The sequence below is a fragment of the Mustela putorius genome, unplaced genomic scaffold, assembly GCF_011764305.1.
Source record: "Mustela putorius furo isolate JIRA1106 unplaced genomic scaffold, ASM1176430v1.1 tig00000198_pilon_pilon_pilon, whole genome shotgun sequence".
Classification (NCBI taxonomy): domain Eukaryota; kingdom Metazoa; phylum Chordata; class Mammalia; order Carnivora; family Mustelidae; genus Mustela; species Mustela putorius.
The window spans coordinates 8,856,405-8,876,732 of NW_025421311.1; the positions used below are offsets into that span (position 1 = coordinate 8,856,405).

The 20,328-nt window shown below is 39.9% G+C and overlaps 2 protein-coding genes across 3 annotated transcripts in view; one reads left to right on the forward strand and one right to left on the reverse strand.

Annotated features, from left to right (window-relative positions):
* Positions 1-20,328, forward strand: part of BCO2 (beta-carotene oxygenase 2) — a 109,033-nt gene that overhangs the window by 43,516 nt on the left and 45,189 nt on the right. Inside the window, exon 1 of one of the 2 annotated variants that reach the window (XM_045077474.1) lies at positions 17,877-18,062. The exons of the other annotated variant lie outside the window; for it this stretch is intronic. The gene's annotated coding sequence lies outside the window, so the exon portion shown is untranslated. Of the gene's footprint in view, positions 1-17,876; positions 18,063-20,328 lie in introns of those variants that run through there. 2 annotated transcript variants of the gene reach the window in all.
* On the reverse strand, positions 215-20,250 carry IL18 (interleukin 18). Its single transcript, XM_004749823.3, has 6 exons — positions 20,033-20,250; positions 9,949-10,035; positions 9,122-9,133; positions 4,760-4,894; positions 3,859-3,992; positions 215-545 (listed from the first exon to the last, which is right to left on the reverse strand). The coding sequence occupies exons 2-6, from the start codon at positions 10,025-10,027 to the stop codon at positions 303-305; spliced, it is 603 nt and encodes a 200-aa protein (XP_004749880.1). The 5' UTR covers positions 10,028-10,035; positions 20,033-20,250; the 3' UTR covers positions 215-302.

Consider the following 20,328-nt stretch of genomic DNA (forward strand, 5'->3'; position numbering starts at 1 on the left):
GGAGGGAGTGAGGGACAAAGTGTGCGAGCAGTGGGAGGGGCAGAGGCAGAGGGAGAGAGAAAATTCTCAAGCAGACCCCGTGCTGAGTATGCAGCCAGATGCAAGGAGGGCTGTATCCCACAACAGATCTTGCCCTGAGCCGAAATCAAGGGCCGGGCACTCACCCAACTGAGCTACCCAGGTGCCCCTTCTTAATTCATTTCTTAGTGGTATGTCTTGAGACCATTATTCACTTTATTTCATTACTACAAGTACAGGCTCAGAGTCTTACAACCTTTCTGAAAGACAAAAAGTCAAAAAATTCAAACTGCGATTTTAATATCTAGCTTGGGGTTTTGAACAGTGAACATAACGGATTTGTCCCCACTTCCATCCTTTTCTTTCAAAATAAGTTTGAAAAGCTCTTTCTCTCTTTTACAAGCTAGAAAGTGTCCTTGGTACAATGAAGACTCAAATTGTATCTTATCGTCATGTCCTGGAACACTTCTCTGAAAGAATATGATGTCATTCCCTTCGTCACTGATACTGTCTGGGGGTCTCATTTCCTGTAGAGAAAAAAAAATTATTTAATTTTTTTTTTTTAAGATTTTATTTAACAGATAGAGATCACAAGTAAGAGAGAGAGGAGGAAGCAGGCTCCCTGCCAAGCAGAGAGCCCAATGTGGGGCTCCATCCCAGGACCCTGGGACCATGACCCGAGCCGAAGGCAGAGGCTTTAACCCACTGAGCCACCCAGGCGCCCCAAAAATTTATTTAATTTTTTAAAAAGATTTTATTTATTTATTTGACAGAGAGAGATCACAAGTAGGCAGAAAAGCAGGCAGAGGAGGGGTGGGAAGCAGGCCCCCTGCCAAGCAGAAAGCCGGATGTGGGGCTCGATCCCAGGACCCTGAGATCACACCCTGGTAGAAGGCAGGGGCTTAACCCACTGAGCCACCCAGGCGCCCCAAAAATATTATTTAATTTTTTAAGGACCTGAACAATTTGAATGTGTGGTTTATTTTGAAGTATATTACTGCACAGAGCTAAAGAAGTCTTTATTCTTGGGGCGCCTGGGTGGCTCAGTGGGTTAAAGTCTCTGCCTTCGGCTCAGGTCATGATCTCAGGGTCCTGGGATCCAGCCCCGCATCAGGCTCTCTGCTCAGCGGGGAGCCTGCTTCCTCCTTTCTCTCTGCCTGCCTCTCTGCCTACTTGTGATCTCTGTCTGTCAAATAAATAAATAAAATCTTTAAAAAAAAAAAAAAAGAAGTCTTTATTCTCAAAAGTTAAACAAACCTTTCAGTATAAGAATACTGATCTCGTTTCCTCTTAATTCCTAATCCATCTGTTCTCCCTGTTCACTCTGGCTTTTCCCACCATTAAATGCACATTCAGGTTTAGGCCTGAGGTTTCTCCCAATTTACCCATCGGAGAGCTTCTTTTTCTCCTCTCTCCCAGTGGAGTCCATATCTGGTCAAGAGGAAGTAGAATTCTAGCAGAGAGCAGCTGTTTGGGCTATGGTGAGTTTCTGTCTTCTTCCACCATTAACAGCTAAAGACATTGAAGACCTCCGCCCCCAGGCATAGGCTAGCTCTTGTTTCTGAGCCAAACATGAGAGAGGCAGAAAGTGGCAGGCATCTCAGCTTCCTTTCTTCTGTGGAGCCTGGTACTGAATTGTACTAGGGTAAGGTCCTTTGTTCCAGTCTAACCCTGCTTATTGGCTTAGACAGCACTTTTTCACTGCCAAGTACTCTAGTCCTGCAGTAGTCCTGAATTTCTATCCTGAAATGGGCTGGGCTTTTCCCTGAACCAAATGCTGATTCCTGTGTCCTTCAGTAACAATAGAGGGTTTTCTCAAGGATAGCTAGATTACTGGACACTATAATCCTGCTGGTCACTCAACTGACAGTATGGCCTGCACTTTTCCTATGAGTACATCATACCTGCTTTTCAGGATGGACTAGAAAACGTAAGGACCACCCAAGTTTCTTTCCATATTAATCCCGGAGCTAGCAGACATTTTGAGCTTAATTTTGACCCCCTGGTAGCAAAGGTTACCATTATCCTAAGGACTGATGGAGAGACCTCCAGACCCAAAATAGCATTCCAGCATCCTCCCAAGATGCCTGAAAGAATCTGGGCAGGGGTACCTCCAAACTTCTCAGTCAGTTGTGGAATTTATAGTTCTAACTCTTGACCTTTGTCCTTTGTCAACCAGTGAGAGTCCTTAACTGATGACAACACAAACTAGCTCACCCCAGCTCATCTGCAGCTGTCCATGATATACCAGAATTTAGGGAGACCCAACCTGGGGGAGCTAATATGGGACTAAACTAAAGTCTAACGTATAAGTGATAAATCATCCTTACCTAACACTTCAAAAGCTGTAGAAATACTAGAGAGAGATAAACCTTTTATTTCAAACCTAGTGTGGAAAGTTATAGTTGAAGGTTGGAGGGGTGGATAGGTAGACTAGGTGAACTCTAACTAGTTCAGTGCCCTATTCCAGAACAGAGGCAAGGAAATCTTGGGGCAGGAGCTCTCCTTGGCTTTAGTGTTGCTACTCACAGCTCTCATAGGGAAGGTGCCCAACAAATGGATGTGGAAACAATCCCAGTAACTTTGGGGAACTCTCAATTCGGAAAGCCCTACCTGGTGAAACTTGAGTACTCCAAGGGCCTAAGGTATTCTTTACATCAGGAGGAGTTGAATCTGAACCCAGGGGAAGGTAAGCTTGACGTAACATCTGTTAGTTTGATCCTCTCCCAAGTGCACTAGTAAGTCTGAGAGAACTTAAAAATAACATACATAAATGGGGCACCTGGGTGGCTCAGTCGTTTAAGCATCTGACTCTTGATCTCTGCTTGAGTCTTGATCTCAGAGTTGTGAGTTCAAGTCCCATGTTAAAATTTATTTATTTATTTAAAAATAAATAAGAAAATAACATATATTAATTGAAAGCTGAAGGATATAGCCAAGATTTAGGCTAAGAAGCAGGAATGAAATAATTAAGGATTAAAATATCATCATAATTTACAAAGGAGAAGGCTTATAGAAGGACAGTTGGCTTCATTCTGTGTGGCAGGACTCATTGTGGAAAGTCACAAGCCATTCTTTTTTTTTTTTTTTTTAAGTGAAATTCTTTCTTTCTTTCTTTCTTTTTTTTTTTAAGTTTTATTTATTTATTTGACAGAGAGGGAGAGAGACAGTGAAAGAAGGAACACAAGCAGGGGGGAGTAGAGAGGGAGAGGCAGGCTTCCCACTGAGCAGGGATCCTGATGCAGGCTCTATCCCAGGACCCTGGGATCATGACCTGAGCTGAAGGCAGACACTTAACAACGGAGTCACCCAGGCACCCCACAAGCCATTCTTTAATATATATTGATAATTCATGTCTGTACTGTATATTTTTACTTTATCTATAGGTTGATTATTCAGAAGACCCGGGTTCTGAAACAAGTCTTGTGCCTGTTCCTCCATACAGCAGGCTCAGAAAAACCATGATGTGATTGCAATAAGTTAGAGAGTCTGACAATTATTAGTAACAATCCATTTTAAGGCTTCTCTGCTTCTTGCTATTCTTGTTCTAGATAAAAGTTTGGACTGAAGGTATTGGGTTGTTTTTTTTTTTAAGATTTTATTTTTATTTATTTGACAGAGAGAGATGACAAGTAGGCAGAGAGCAGGCCAGAGAGAGAGAGAGAGGAGGAAACAGGCTCCCTACTGAGCAGAGAGCCCGATGCGGGACTCGATCCCAGGACCCTGAGATCATGACCTGAGCCGAAGGCAGCGGCTTAACCCACTGAGCCACCCAGGCTCCCAAGGTATTGGGGTTTTTAAATTTTGCACACAAACATGACTCAAACAAGTCAGTCTTACCTTAAAGGAAATAGTTTTGTTCTTACAGGACAGAGTAGACATTCTATTACACATCACAGAGATGGTTACCGCCAGACCTCTGGTGAGGCTATCTTTATACATATTTATGATAAATACGGTATGGGATGCGTTTTCTGAAACAAACATTAATAAATGAGAAGTTAGAAGAAGTTTTGCAAATCAGTATTTATGGAAGTTAGCCTAAGGCTAAACCTTAACAGACCCATTATCATTATTCTGAGATTCAGCCAGTTAACTTTAAAACACATTCACATGCGTATTATAACACAAATGCAACTTTTTGAGGGTTGTACATATACTTCGAGTTCATTAAAATATTGTTTTTAACTTTCAAATGCTAAATAGAACATTAAAAAAATACGTTAAGGTAAAAATTTAGTTTTTTTCAAAAGTACACCTCCACTGTTTCAACTCTGATATTTGGAATTCAGACTTTGGAAGGCCCAGTGAACTGATTCCCTTCGTAAGGCACTCTAAATTTCTGGTGTAAGACAGACTGAACTTGAAATGCTTGTGTATTTATTTTTAATTTTGAGTTTTGAAAATGCCATCAGCAATTTCAGCTATAAGCAGCAGGTACCAAGGGTCCATGTAGAGATCCTAGTTAATGCAATTACAGTGAAGGGATTGGTGATCCACATGTAGGCTCACAGCATGACCCTTAGCAATGTCTTTATTGCATCAATTTTTCACCCCAGCAAAAAAAAAAAAAAATATGTGGAATACCCTATTAAGTTTCCTGTGAATGAAATTATTACTGCTCCTAGGACTTTTCATCTGAGGATTAGGACTATCATAGAGAAACAGAGGTAGTTAAATGGAATGGGAAGAAGTAGCTTATCACTTTTATATTACAAATATGTGTTAAAAAAAATAATACCTGTACAGTCAGAATCAGGCATATCTTCAAACACTGGTTGATTGCCCTCATTAACGAAGAGAACTTGGTCGTTCAAATTTCGTATGATAGAGAGTCTAGGTTCAAGCTTGCCAAAGTAATCCGATTCCAGGTTGTCTACAATGCACATTAAATTTCATTTAAAAATGTGTTTTTTCCCCTCTAAATTTACAAATAAGCATACTATATGTTTCAGTTTTCAATAGCTATTAATTGTAATCTTCTGGTACCGAAGCAGCTTGGGCAACGTTGCACGGTGTTTTCTAACCCACTTCCAAGAGCACACCCCACTTCTTGTTATCACCCAGAACTACTCTTTCTCTACAGTCTTATGGTCAAATATCCTATTTTCTAACCACAATCTCCCATCCTTTTAGCTTTCTTAAGCTTTTCCTCTACTTCAGAGTCCCCCTGCCTCTTACATTTTCTCTCTGTCTAACCTCTTCCTGTCTTCCCTTTCTTCTCTATGCAGCCTGGACCTCATGGCTCATCATTTTATCTACACTTTTGCCAGTACCTTAAATCCAGAATTTATTTGTCCTCCAACTACAAAACCCCAAACCTGGCTGCTGAGCTTTGCCAGTGAACAATTATACACATGTACAAATTGGTGTCACAAATTCACCGATTGTCAACACTTCCTTTCTGTTCCAGTTTAGTCCTCTTCTGTAGTCCAGACCTGCAGTCCCAAATCTTCTCCTGTCTCCTAAGGCTCTCTACACCGTCACCTCTGCTTTCACTTCAGCAGATGATTTCCTGCCACTCCACTTATAAGTGTAACTGTGGCACCCCGAGTTATTTCCACTGCCCTTCTTGCCACCAAGGGAAAATATGGAAAAAGTGACCCTTCTGGTGTCCAGGGCTGACCCCTTCTGTGCTCCGTATGTGTCTTCTACTGAAACCTTGATTTACCAATCATCCTCTGTCTTCTACCAACCCGGCCATGTGACTTCCTGTATCTTATTCTAAAGAAACAATCAGGCAAATGCATAAATATTTCAGTACCCAATTGCTTGTAGGAGCATTGTTAACAATAGCAACAAACTGCAAACAATTTAAATGCCGCCAATTGGGGATTAATCAAAAACATCTTGAGAGGCCCTTACTATGGAAGATCACAAATTGAATATAATTGTAATCATTCATTGCTATGGAAAGATGCGCATGTGTGTTTAAAGTAGCTTAGGTATAGTATGACATGTACTGAAAGATGTGTGGGACTATTGGATCAAAATGGTAGCAATGATTATTCCTGGGTTACTTTCATGTTTTTATTTTTCTTATTCTTCACTTCATTGCCTAAAAATTATTTATAATAAGCATATTGTTTTTATAATAAGAAAAACATAAAGCTCTTTTCACTTTGAGATTTAAAATTTCTCTGTCAACAATATTCCCTCTGTAGCTGGCCATGTATCTCTCTTCCTTTTAATAGTCATGCTTCTGGCAAGAGTTGTCTGTGTCACTTCCTTGCCATTTGCTCTTCCACTAATTGCCGTCTGCCTCCATTTCTTTTTCTTTTTTAAAAAAGCTTTCATTTATTTATTTGAGATGGAGCAAAAGAGAACATGAGCTGGGTGAGAGGCAGATGGACAGGGAGAGGTAGACTGAGCAGAGAGCCCCACACGGGGCTCCATCACACGACACTGGGATCATGACCTGAGCCGAAGTCTGACACTTAACCCACTGAACCACCCATTTCTCCCATCTGCCTCCATTTCTCCATCAAACTACATTTGAGGAGGTTGCCTAATTTCCTGTTGCTGAATGTAATAGAGACTTTCCAGCCATTGGTTTTCAAGGCTACAAAATCCAGCAGGGTGCCCATGACCTCTAGAGCTTGAAAGGCTCTCCTGGGATTCTGTGGCATTCTCTTGGTTTTTCTCCTTCCTCTTTGGTTACTCTGCTCTGTTCTTTACTTTACGTGGCATTCAGGTAGGGTCATACCCATGTCTGGTCTGTGATCCTCTAACATACTCCCAGATTATTGCTATTTTATTTTTCTACTGCATCCTTTAAATGTAGGTATTTCTCAGTTTAGTCCTTGGCTTTTACTTTTCCCCTCTACACATTTCCTCTGATTTGTCTTTTTATTCCTATAGCTTCAGATGCTAGTTCTATGCATAAGTCTCCTACATCTATATAACCAGCCCAGAGTTTCATCCTGAGCTCTGAACCATATGTCCAAGGGTCTCCTGGACATTTCCACTAGGATGTCCCACAGATAAGATCCAAAACTAAATTTTTGTCTTCCTCTTTGCTCCACATACTTCTGTACCTTGCTCTTCCCTTTGTGTATCCTATTTAGTGGAATGGTACAAACTGCCTAAGTGAAAAAATGGAGCCATCATTTCCTCTGCCTTTTTCTCCATCTCCTAAATCTAGCCCTAATCACATCCTGTTGATTCTTCCAAGTATTTCTAAAATCTCTCCACAGCTCTTCACTGACCCATGGTGCCTACCTTAATTCATGTTACCATCATTTCTTACAGAGACTACAGCAGTAGCCTCGTAATTGGTATCCCTCCGTTCGGTCCACACCTCAATCCCTTATACTGAAGCCAGAAGCAATTATAATTCACTTTTAATTAAAGTTAAAATTCAGAGAGATGATCCCGATATCTCTGAATTTTAATGAGGCACATAGCCGCCCAGAATAAAGATAATATTTTCAGATTTCCTCAAAGTTGGTGTGGCCACATGACTAGATTCTAATGGATGGAATGAGTACAATTGATGTGTATGACTTCCAAGTAGAGCCTTTCAAGGAAACGGTGCTGTCTTCCTCCTACTTTGAACCCTTTCTTGCCAGCTGGGATATGGACCCAGGAAGTACGATAAAGCCTTTCAAGTATGTGAGTGAGTTCAACAGCTTAGGGATGCCAGAATAACGAGAAAAGAAACTTGAGATCTCAACATCATCAGACGTTATCTAGCCATACTAATCCTGAACTACCTACTTGGACTTGTGTTTGACAGAAGCATTTTCTATCTTATTCAGTTACTGAATTTTTGGATCTCTTTTTTTTAATGGCAAACTACTCTGTATTCCAGATCATATAAATTGTGCTTAATGAGTCCCCATTATCCCAAAGATAAGATCCGAATTCCCTATCTTGGAATAAGAGAACCTTCTTTATCTGCACCCTATTTATTATTCTTCTCACTCCATTCCCCTACTCCCATTCTACGTTACTTTTATTCCCCATAGGTGCCATGCTTCCTTTCATATCTTGGCCTTTGCATGTGGTCTTCTTCCTGTCTCGAATACTTCCTCTGGCTAACTCTGATTCACTCTTCAAATCTGTCCCTCCTTCAAAATGTCCCTCCCAGAATCTAATGGACTGAATTAGGTGCCCCTTCTATGTGTTCCCGTAGCATCCTGTGCCTTTGTAAACTCAATATACCATATTCCAACTGCCTTTGTGATGTGCCTGCTTCTTCCCATAGGAACCATGTTTTGTTCACCATTGTAACCTACTGCTTAACCTAGTGCCTGGGCTACAGATGCCAATATGTATTGAATTAAATAAAAGGAGAGTAGGGGAGTCTTTAAGAAACACGACGAATTATGGGTCAATTATATCTCAATAAAGCTGAGGGAATAAAGGAAACATGAAAAAAATAGCTTTTTTTATCCCCCCAAAAAGAAGCTATCTTCTATTTCTAGTCCAGTAAGGGTCACCTTAAGAATGGTAAAAGTGACATTTTTAAGGAAAAGCATGAGAAACGAAAGGGCTTTAATAATCTGGGAGTATGTCAGAGGATCACAGGCCAGACATGGCTATGATCTTACCTGAATGCCAGGACAAGGAGTGGGTGCATCCACATCTTAATAAGACACAAGGACTCAGCCTCACAGTTCTGCTTGCTCTACCCTTCCCCATCTCCTCTATTTCCAGAATTCTCTGCCCCTGGGAGCCTCCGAGGTTTCCTCCCAAAGCATTTCCGAGAAAGAGGGTTGAAGAAGGAGGATTCTCGTGATTTTGGACAATTCTCTTCTTCAATCCCTTTTTCCTCCAGAAAATTCATAACTTCCTGCGAATCTCAGGATCTGTGTAACAGGTGAAGTCTACTTTGTAGATTCTAAGAGCTAGAGAATTTCCTAAGATGTAGAAAGCAGCATATTTTGGGGGAAGTTCTTCTTTGTATCCCTTATGGTCATCTTTATTCCAAGGCAATGCTATGGAGCCCACATTCTTCTGTGGGAAGATTCGCCTCTCAAATATACTGAAACTGTACCAGTTTCTCTCAGCTGAGAGTGGTGATATGGATGTGTCTGAGAGATGCTTTCTAAAGTAGTTACTTATTTTACAAAGATAGAGAAACAAATTTATACTTTACCATCATTTTCAGCTAAAGGGGAAAAAAGAGAAACAAAATATGTTAAATTCTATATTTCAATTCAGAATATCTTTTACCCTACCATTTCATTACTCTCCTGTCATTCCCCAATATTTAACCCCTATTTTACCAATGATGGCCTTTGTAGGCCTCCACAAGTAATATTATATAATCATCCCAAAGGTCCCGTAAAATGAAGCTCATTAGATTTAGTGTGTTCTCAGGTAATTAGATATAAGACCTATATCCAGGGTTTATAAATTCAAATTTTCAGTTAAAAGGAAGTTTTATAAAATGATAGATTTACTCTTACGTTGATTGTTTAAGTGGAAAGTCATGTAGGGACTTTCTATGAAGCTTTCAGATGAAGCCAGCCTTTCAAGTGAAGCCAAACTGCCCATCAAAGATTAATCATTAGAATCTGTTTTTATATTTCAAATATATTTACATAAAATGGTATAACTCACTCACAGAACTCTAGATGTAAGGTATTTCTTATATGATTTGCCAGTTTGTTTTGGGAAATTATATTCCCTGAATGTGCCCAGTTCTGTGGGATTTTCATGATGTGCACCTGAAGCCACCTTATGAGTTGGCTACTGTTAACTAAAGAGCCAAGACATGTGGTAGCATGAGGTGCTAAAATGTGGGACATATTGTGGCTAATTTCTAGAAGCCCATTTTTTTTCTTTCCAGAGAAGAGCATTATTAGTATTACAGTGGAATTTGGTGACAGAAAAAGAAGCACTTAAGAGTTCACCTCACACATCTTTTCTAGCTGCATATATTTATCTGAACCCTTATTTGGCCTATGGCTTTAGGCTTACCTACAAAGTAAAGTGTATTGTCAATAAATTTCATTCCCACAAAGTTGATGCAGTTGTCTTCTACTGGGTTAGTAGCCATCTTTATTCCTAAAGAAAGCAAAGCATCATCTGTGAAAAGGTAGTGGTTGTTCCATTTACACAAAAAGAGCCCTTTAATACTTACTGCCTCGTACTACTCCCAATTCAAAAGTCAGTGTATCACCTAGTATGCCGATGAACACTTTGGACATTTAATAAATGCTCGGGTCTTTGGCTTATGAATACACATGTTCAGATGTTCTTTTTTTTTTTTAAATTAAAAAAAATTATTTATTTGACAGAGAGAGAGAGATCACAAGTAGGCAGAGAGGCAGGCAGAGAGAGAGGGCAGGGGAAACAGGCTCCCTGCTGAGCAGAGAGCTGGACACCGGGCTTGATCCCAGGACCCTGAGATCATGACCTGAGCTGAAGGCAGAGGCTCAACCAACTGAACCACCCAGGCGCCCCCACATGTTCAGATGTTCTCCTGCAAACCATCAAGATATTTGGAATCTAGAAGCATCTTCTCATAAGACAGAATTATAAAGGGTAGATAAGTGGTCCACTACTGAACTGAAATATTGTCCTAGTATCTTGAGAGAATATATTATCAATATAAACACAGGATGCCTATCATTTAACTGTGGATTGGCTCTATATCTGTCTTTCAACCAATGGGTTCATGTGCATGGGAGATTGAAGGTTTGTGACTTCACTGTCAAAGTGCTAAAGGTGAGACAATGACAAAAACGGTGTTTCCTGCCAGCAGTGAGGGTAGGGTGGTGGGGGTTGTGGTGGGAGGAGGCTGAAGGGCTTGGCATCTGGTGGCCCTCTTCCTCCCTATGCAGCAGTAGCTTTCAACCTAGAGTTTGGGTTATACTATGCTTTTTCCACAAGGAATACATAAATATATAGTATTTCTGTAAAAAAACAACAAATAATTTAGAATTTGAAAATGTTAAAACTTCTTTTTGCTCTTCTCTGCACCCCCTACTCCACCCCACTCAGTCTAGTGTGTACCCTTCCAGACCTATGTCTGTGAAGCAAGGATTCTCTATCTGGGAAATTTCTGTACGTGGATGTGAAAAAAATTACATATTTATTTTCACCAACTTCTAACGGAAATTTAGCAGTTCCTTCCATTATGGTGTAGGGAACAAACGTATTAATAGCAATACCTGTAATGTCACTAATAGAAATACATATTTCCTATTGTATTATCTTGAGATCTTGAAATAGGGTTTAAACGCCTTTCTGTTTTGAAATATACAGAAGTTATTGGTCCTACCAGTAGACTTTGTGATTTATGTGTTAATAAGGAGGCACACATATACTATAACAAAATTTGCTAATTTTTTGATAACCCCATTTTGATATAATGGGTTTTCTTTATAATCTTAAGTATTTAATGTTATGCATGTAAAAACATTATTTTGAGAAGGGGTCCATAAACTTCGGATTGTCCATGAGGGTCCATGGCACAGAAATGATTAAGAGGCTCTACTCCAGAGTTCAGCAGTACTTTGCGTTCTTGAGGGTAGTTATGGTTGGGGCTCTAACTCTAAGGCAGGTACCTGGGTCACAGTTGTCATTGGTATTTATAGGTATTTAAGTCGAAGCTCCTAGATTGTATGCTGGGTCGAATATTTTTCTGGCATAGTCTACTGAGGCCGGATATATATGGTAGAGGAAGCAGGAAATTAAAACTCAGTCAAAAAACTTAATCCAGGGGCACCTGGGTGGCTCAGTGGTTAAAGCCTCTGCCTTCATGATCCCAGGGTCCTGGGATTGAGCCTCACATTGGGCTCTCTGCTCAGCAGGGAGCCTGCCTCCTCCTCCTCTCTCTCTCTGCCTGCCTCTCTGCCTACTTGTGATCTGTCCGTCAAATAAATTTAAAAAAAAATCTTAAAAAAAAAAAAAACTTAATCCAAATTAAGTTAACCTAAGACACTTGTCGGTTGGTGGCTATTCATCAGTTTAATCTATATTATATTAATTATATGATATTAATCTATCCTTTATCCTACCCTATCCTATTATAAAATTATATTAATCTATCCTTATACACATACAAATGTGGATAGTTATCAAATTTATACAGATATATAACATACAAGCATATGAAATAATGGCTAGGTGATCTTCTCTACAAACTTTAATATTATGTAATGCCCTCATATTTTTGGAAAATGATTTACCTGAGAATTACTAAGTAGTACATGCAGGAATTGGATGAAATTACTTATATTTACTACAGGCAGTATTCAGTCAATGAGTGAATAGATTTAGAGGACACTGTTACCTTTAAAAATAATATTATACAATACTGGGGTGCCTGGGTGGCTCAGTGGGTTAAGGCGCTGCCTTCAGCTCGGGTCATGATCTCAGGGTCCTGGGATCGAGTCCCACATCGGGCTCTCTGCTCAGCAGGGAGCCTGCTTCCTCCTCTCTCTCTGCCTGCCTCTCTGCCTACTTGTGATCTCTGTCTGTCAAATAAATAAATAAAATCTTTAAAAAAAATAATATTACACAATATTTGAAATCATCAGTTAATTATCAAGCATGCACTGTGTGGCAGTAATGGAGCTGGAAAGTTGACAAAACATAATACCTACCCTCCAATTACACAGAGTCTGGTGAAAGACAAATATATAAACAATTGCAGTGTTTTGATATAATGGGTTTTCTTTATAATCTTAAGTATTTAATGTTATGCATGTAAAAACATTATTTTGAGAAGGGGTCCATAAACTGCAGTGGCAGTGTTGAGGAAGACTTCTTAGGGGATGTGATAATTGTGTTGGCTTATAAGAGAGACAGGCATTTTCAAGGCCAGGGGAAGAGCTTTCACAAAGAGGGAACCATGTGAGCAAAAGCCAGCAAGCAGGGAATTCTGAGAGAACAAGGCTTATTTGGAGCCTTTTACTGTAGTTAATGCAAATGCAGCCCCATTTTATAAGAAGAAAAGCATTTTTGAAGATCTCACAAGTTCAAGATTAAATTTTCGGGGCGCCTGGGTGGCTCAGTGGGTTAAAGCCTCTGCCTTCGGCTCAGGTCATGATCCCAGGGTCCTGGGATCGAGCCTCGAGTCGGGCTCTCTGCTCAGCAGGGAGCCTGCTTTCTCCTCTCTCTCTCTCTGCCTACTTGTGATCTCTGCCTGTCAAATAAATAAATTAAAAAAAATAAATTTTCCCTGAGAATAAATAGAAATATATATAAAGAGATATCCTTGGAGTACACAAATCTACAACAACCAAGTTGTATTCTTTCTTTCTTTGTTTCAACTTTCTCAGTTGAATTATGCTTTGCATAGTGCTCTCTCCACATATTCTATCATGATTGTACTTTGGCCCTTTTACCATTGTTTTCTTGCACCTGTTTTTCCAACTTATTTATCTGGAGGTGCTTCTCAGCACAAGCAGTAACAATACTCCTCAGCACTTTGATAGCATTACTATCAGATATAAAAGTATTTAAAATTATGAGAGTAGTGAACATTTTTTTTGAAGATTTTATTTATTTACTTCAGACAGAGAGAGAGAGAGGGAAAGCACAAGTGGAGAAGAGGGGCAGAGAGAGCAGCAGGCCCCCCGCTGAGCAGGGAGTCTGACATGGGGATCCATCCCAGGACCATGGGACCATGACCCAAGTCACAGGCAGACGCTTAACTGACTGAGCCACCCAGGCGCCCCAGGAATAGCGAACATTTAAAAAAGTGTCACAGTAACCAGTACGTCTCAAGACCTTCTGGGATATTTAAAGAATAGCCTAGCTTACATAATATTGACATGGAAGTAGCTAATTCTGTCAGGTATAAGAGACACTTAGGTGTGCCAAGAGTGTTAAACAGTTCACAACTCACTTAACGTACCAGCTCCGAAATCATGTCATTCTAGATAAACTAATTTGGGGGACTTGACATATTTTCATTTTGCCTGTAAAGTAAGAGTATTATTTTTATATTGTATGAGTTGATTATGCCTAGTTCAATTCACATAAAATGCAACTTGCTGTGTAGTTCAGTTTGACAAAAGCTCCCAAAGAAGAGTCAGATTGTAAAGGCCTTGCTTGGGGTGCCTGAGTGGCTCAGTGTGTTAAGCCTTTGCCTTTGCCTCAAGTCACGATCTCAGGGTCCTGGGATCGAGCCCCACATCGGGCTCTCTGCTCAGTGGGGAGCCTGCTTACCTTCCTCTCTCTCTGCCTGCCTCTCTGCCCACTTGTAATCTCTGTCAAATAAATAAATAAATAATCTTAAAAAAAAAAAAAAGCCTTGCTTAAATAGGCTAAAGAATTTGAACTGCTCTTCTGAAAAAAAAAAAAAAATACTGACTTCCTTTAAGTAGGAGAAAGACATGGTCAAATTTATGTTTTAAAAAGCTCTCCCTGGCAGTGGTGTGGAGGATGGATTCTATGGGCAAGACTGGACAGAAGCCAGAAAACCACCTCAGAAGTAATTTTGACAGTTAAAGTACTAGTTGATGAAGCTGTAAACTAAGGTAGTTTCTGTGGGGATGAAAGGATATTTACCTGCAGGATTTTTTAGCTGATTAGTTATAGGTCAAATGGAAGGAGGAACTGCAAGTTGCTGGCTTGGTTAGTTTGTTGAGTGGTTACCTTATTATAACTAAGAAAAAAGAGACTGACAGGCTTAAGTAGAAAATGTGTTCAGTTTTGCAAATACCGGAGAGAAGTGTCATAGAAGGCAAGGGAGAAAGGAGCTTTAAAGAAGAACTGCTTGAGATCAGAAACTGATGGGCTCAAACTTGCTCACTGAATTTGGCTGTTAAGTTAAGGAGTCGAAGTGGGGAATGTGGAGGGAGCAGAGGCACGCTGACAAAGATCTAGGGCAGAAGGGGTGGGGCAGGATGGGATGTGAGGTAAGACAGCAAATTAGGGAGTCTGGCTCTGAAGCGTAGAGAGAGGGTAGTACCTAGTTGGGGCGGAGGTGTATATAACTTGCAAATTTCAGTTTCTGGCTCCAGACCCACAGTCCAAGTGAAGGATATATTAAGGAATTACTTTCCAAAACATGCCCAAGTACCTGTCCCAAATGGAAACCTGGGAGTCCTCCATTCCTTTGTCTAAACTACCTCTTAAATATTATAGATTATAACTCAGAAATATCTTTAGAATTTGATATCTTCTCTCCTCTACCAGCTGTTTTTTTAAGTAATTAATTAGTTTTAATGACTAATCAAGTTCTTTTTTAAAATTTAAATTCAATTAATTAACATATAGTATAAATTTCAGAGGTAGAGTTTAGTGACTCATCAGTTGCATATAACATCCAGTGCTTCTTACATCATGTGCCATCCTTAAAGCCCATCACCCAGTTACCCATCCCGCCAACCACCTCCCCTCCAGCAGCCCTCAGTTGTTTCCTAGAGTTAAGTCTCTTGTGGTTTTTCTCTCTCTCTGATTTCGTCTTATTTTATTTTTCCTTCCTTCCCCTGTGATCCTGTTTTGTTTCTTAAATTTCGCATATGAATGAAATCATATGATAATTGTCTTTCTTTGGTCAATTTATTTCACTTAGTATAATACCCTCTAGTTCCATCTGTGTCATTACAAATGGTAAAATTTCTTTTTTTTTTTTTTTTGGATGGCTGAGTAATATTCCATTATATATATGACCACATCTTCTTTATCCATTCATCCGTCAATGGACATCTCAGCCCTTTCCATAGTTTGGCTATTGCGGACATTGCTGCTATAAACATTGGGGTGCAGGTGCCCCTTTGGATCACTACATTTGTATCTTTGGGGTAAATACCCAGTACTACAATTGCTGGGTCCTATGATAGCTCTATTTTTTTTTTTTTAAGATTTTATTTATTTGTCAGAGAGAGAGAGAGAGAGAGCGAGCACAAGCAGACAGAGTAGCAGGCAGAGGTAGAGGGAGAAGTAGACTCCCCGCCGAGCAGGGAGCCCGATGTGGGACTCCATCCCAGGACTCTGGAATCATGACCTGAGCCGAAGGCAGCGGCCCAACCAACTGAGCTACCCAGGCGTCCCGGTAGCTCTATTTTTAACTTGAGGAACCTCCATACTGTTTCCTGAATGACTGTAGCAGCTTGCGTTCCCACCGGCTGTATGAAAGGGTTCCCCTTTTTCTGCGTCCTTGCGGAACATCTGTTGTTTCCTGACTTGTTAATTTTAGCCATTCTGACTGCCCACCAGCACTGTTTTAAATCCAGCCCTCATCGCTTCCAGTATCTTCTATTTTAGTACTCCTTGACTTGGTTTTCTTGCTTCGAGACTCTCCTGGACTACATACTGTTGTCAGTGTCATTTCTCCTGCCAGACCATAACTTTCCTGCTTTTGTTGCCTGCCAAACCCTTCATTCTTCATCTTTTAAGTCCCTACTCAACATTTTCTCTAGGGAAGCTTCCCTGACTCCTCTATTTCTACCTAATCATTCTCTCCTCAGTACCCCCCCTCTACCTACCTCTTCTCAAATAGCTCTTACTATGCCGAATAAGATTATTTTGATTACAAATAGGTCTGCCCAGCTTCCATCTGAGTTTATGATGAATTGTCCTTTTTTTCTTAAATCTTCAACACCCGGAAGAAGTTTATGCACACGAAGAGCTCAATAAATGTTAAATGAATAAATGTTTGCTATGATAAACTGTGTTGCCATGACAACAGTGTGTAAAGGGACTGGTAGAATTTTTTCTGTCTTAAAACCTTTACTCCATCTGAAAGCCAATGAGAAGGAGAAGGAAAATCTGAAGCATACTTTATTTTTAAAAGATTTTATTTATTTATTTGAGAGAGTGAGAGAAAAAGAAAGGGACAGAGAGGGTGTGGGGAGAGGGGCAGAGGAGGAGGGAGAGGGAAAGGGAGAGAATCCCAAGCAAGACCTCAAGCTGAGGGAGGAATCATTTGCAGGGCTGGATCTCACAACCCTGAGATCATGACCTGAACCAAAAAGAAGAGTCAGATGCTTAACCCACTGAGCCACCCAGGCGCCCTTGAAACATATTTTAAAATTAGAGTAACTTCTCCAATATTTAAAAAAAAATTTTAAAAATAGAGTAACTTCTCCAATAAGCTCCCTCTTTCTTTTTTTTCCTCTAGTGCTTTCTTATTTCATGTGTTTATTTTCTTACCACTCTTTTTGTTAGATCTCAATACATCTATGATTACAAGCGTTGTGCCTCTTTTCACTCCTCCCCTCAATTTTCCTCTTGTTTCGTCATCCATGTTCCTTTGCTTTCTTACCTCTGGTCTATGAAAACTATAGTTCCCATAGATAAAGATGCTTTGAATATTTCATCTAAAATTCTCAGATTATTGAGTTTTTCTTCTTTTAAAGTTACAAACCACCTCAGAACCATCCTTCCAGGAAAATGCAGTGGCAATTGGTTCTTTGAAACAAAAACCATTTTAGTTATACAAGACCTGGAAAACTAGCTAAAGGCTAGTGAATGATAGAAAATCACGATGGAAATTAGGCCACAGGTTTGCAATCTTGCCTGGGACAAGTTACTTAATTTTGAGGGTCTCAGTTTCCTCATTTCAACAGAAGAAGTGAATGGTTAATTTTTCAGGTCTTAACCAGCTCCAGCATTCTGTAATTCTTGATTCTAGATAAGGCTGCAAGGATAGAACCATTTATATGTGGCAAATATCCTCATAACCACTTCCTCCTAGTTCTAACACAACATGTATTGATTGAATATTTATTATACAGCCCTAGTTGTTAAGTTGTAGGAGTTAAAAAACATACAATTAGATTGAAAGTAAAACTGTCTTAAATTTGAAAAGCAATCATGTTTTTCCTTGCTGTGGAATTACAATTTTGTGGCATAGGCATGGGATGTAATGAGAAAGCATATTACCCAATTCCCTAAAATCAGGTATGTAGTCATCTTTTTTTTCTTTTTTAAGGTTTTATTTGTTTTGAGAGAGAGACGGAGCATGAGCCGGGTGAGAGGCAGAGGAGAAGCAGACTCCCTGCTGAGCAAGGAGCCCGCATGCAGCACTGGCTGGATGACAGAGTCCAGGACTCCTGCATCATGACCTGAGCTGAAGGCAGATGCTTCCCCAGCTGAACCACCCAGGCACTCCCATAGTCATCTTGATAGCAGTAAGATCAAAACCTAACTATTCAGTTCTAAAAATCATTTTATTCTTGAAAATGTTGTCATTTTAAAAAAAAGAGAGAGAGAAAATGTTGCCATTTTATGAATATACGCATGTGCGTGTGGCAGAGGGAGGATGGAAGAAGACCTAGGCAAAAATTTAGGCAGTTAATGATAAAAGGTGTATATGTAATCAGCGGCTAAATACAGACTCAGAGCCAACAGCCAAAAGGGAACGCATGTAGATGGAATGGCCTTGTGTGAAAATGAGAATTGAATTTAACCTTAAAGAATGTTTCAGATTTGAATGGTTGGAAAAGGAGATGGAAGAACATTTATGTGACCATTAAAGCAATGTTGTGATGAAGGATGGACTGAGCGGCCATTTTCTGGACTGCAATGAACTCAGTGTAGGGTGGGGTTAGAGAGGGCTTTGGAAGGCACTGGAAGAATGTGAATTTATTTATCTATCTATCTATTTAAAGCACATTTATTTTTCTTCGAAATCTCTACACCCAATATGGAGCTCAAACTCAGGACCCCCAGATCAAGAGTTGCATGTTTTTCTGACTGAGCCAGCCAGGCGTCCCCGAAGAATGTGAATTTAATCTCGCAGACAGTAGGAACGCAGATTACTGAGCGGGCAAGTGCATTATGAAAAAGATAGAGACAGGCTATGACACTACTATAAGAATTCATGTAGGAATTCACATAAGAATTCCTAATATTCAGGTAGGGATATTATGAACAAGCCAGGTTAAAAAAGATATTGTGGAGGAAGATTTAATAGAACTTGAAAAAGCTGGATGTAGGCAAAAAGAAAAGAGGAGTTTAAGGAAGTCCTAATTTTTGTTATTTGTATTTCAAAATAGAGATATTTATTCAACCCTTTCCTTCTTATGAAATAAAATTCTCCTGGGGCATGCTATAATTTTGTACAACTATAGCCCGGCTAAGGGTCTTGATGCAGATTCCATTAAGATTATCAATCTCTGGCAAAACTTTTTGTTTGCTTTTAGAATCATGGATACAGAATGGAGACTCCCTTTGAAGAGGAGCTTGCTAATTTTATTTTATTTTATTGTTTTGTTTTATTTTATTTTATGATTTTTATTTATTTATTTGAGAGAGAGTGCGCTAGAGCAAGGGGAAGGGGCAGAGGGAGATGGAAAAGCAGACTCCCAGTTGAGCAGGGAGCCCCCCTATACCGGGCAGGGAACCCGATGCAGGACTGGATCCTAGAACCCTGAAATCATGACCTGAGCTGAAGGTAGATGCTTAACTGAGCCACCCAGGCACCCCTACTTTTTTAAAGCTGTGATCCTTAAGGGGCTCATGAGGTCAAAGCTATTTTCATAATAATTCCAAGATATAACTTTTCTTTTTCACCTCATTCTCTCAGGAGTGTACAGGACAGTTTACCAGAGGCTACATTCTGTGTGATATCGCATAGATTGAATGCAAAAGCAGATAGAAATGCAGCTGTCTTCTATTAAGCTAGATAATAATAAAGAGATTCATGAAAATGAAAAACAATGTCACTCTTCAGAGTAGATTTTTAAAAATATATAGTTAATCTATAATTTAAAATGCTATTTATGCTAACCCATGATGTGCTTACTGTTATTTTAAAATAAATGAAAAGGTCGCTATTTTAAAATTTTCTCAGTTTTAATTTCTAATACAGTAAATGACTGCAATGCAGTAAATAACCTAGAGAAACAAAACTTTTTCAGGGTCTTTGGTAATTTTTAGGAGTGGAAAGAGGTCACAAGACCAAACAGTTTGAGAACATTTGCTCAAAAGTGATACACTCCAATGTTGGTTAAAAGACAAAAAGTTTACACTCCGACTTGTTACTCCCTGCCCATCATAGTGGTGTCAGAAGACTGAAATTGCTCTCAAATGCTTTTCTAAGCTTACTTACTTCTAAACCATGCCTCATTTCCAAATCAAGAGGAATGATATTTCTTACCTGTGCTTGACAGTTTCCTACGAGAGGAAGGGATCTGGAAAGTTTGAGGTCTCTTTCTTTTCTTGAGGCTGTGGAGATGGGAAAAGGTGGCAGTCCCTTCAGCCGCTGAAGCCGGCAGCTGAGAATGCAGAAATCTGCTTTGGAAAGCAGAGCGAGCTGATTGTCAGTTCTAATTGCCATCTAGGAGGAGACCAAGTTTCTGGGGGAGGAGACCAAACGACTCAGAGAAAGGAGGAAGAAGGTGGAGGGAGGAGACTGTTCTGGCACGCCTTGAACCCGCCTTCAAATGTGGGCTC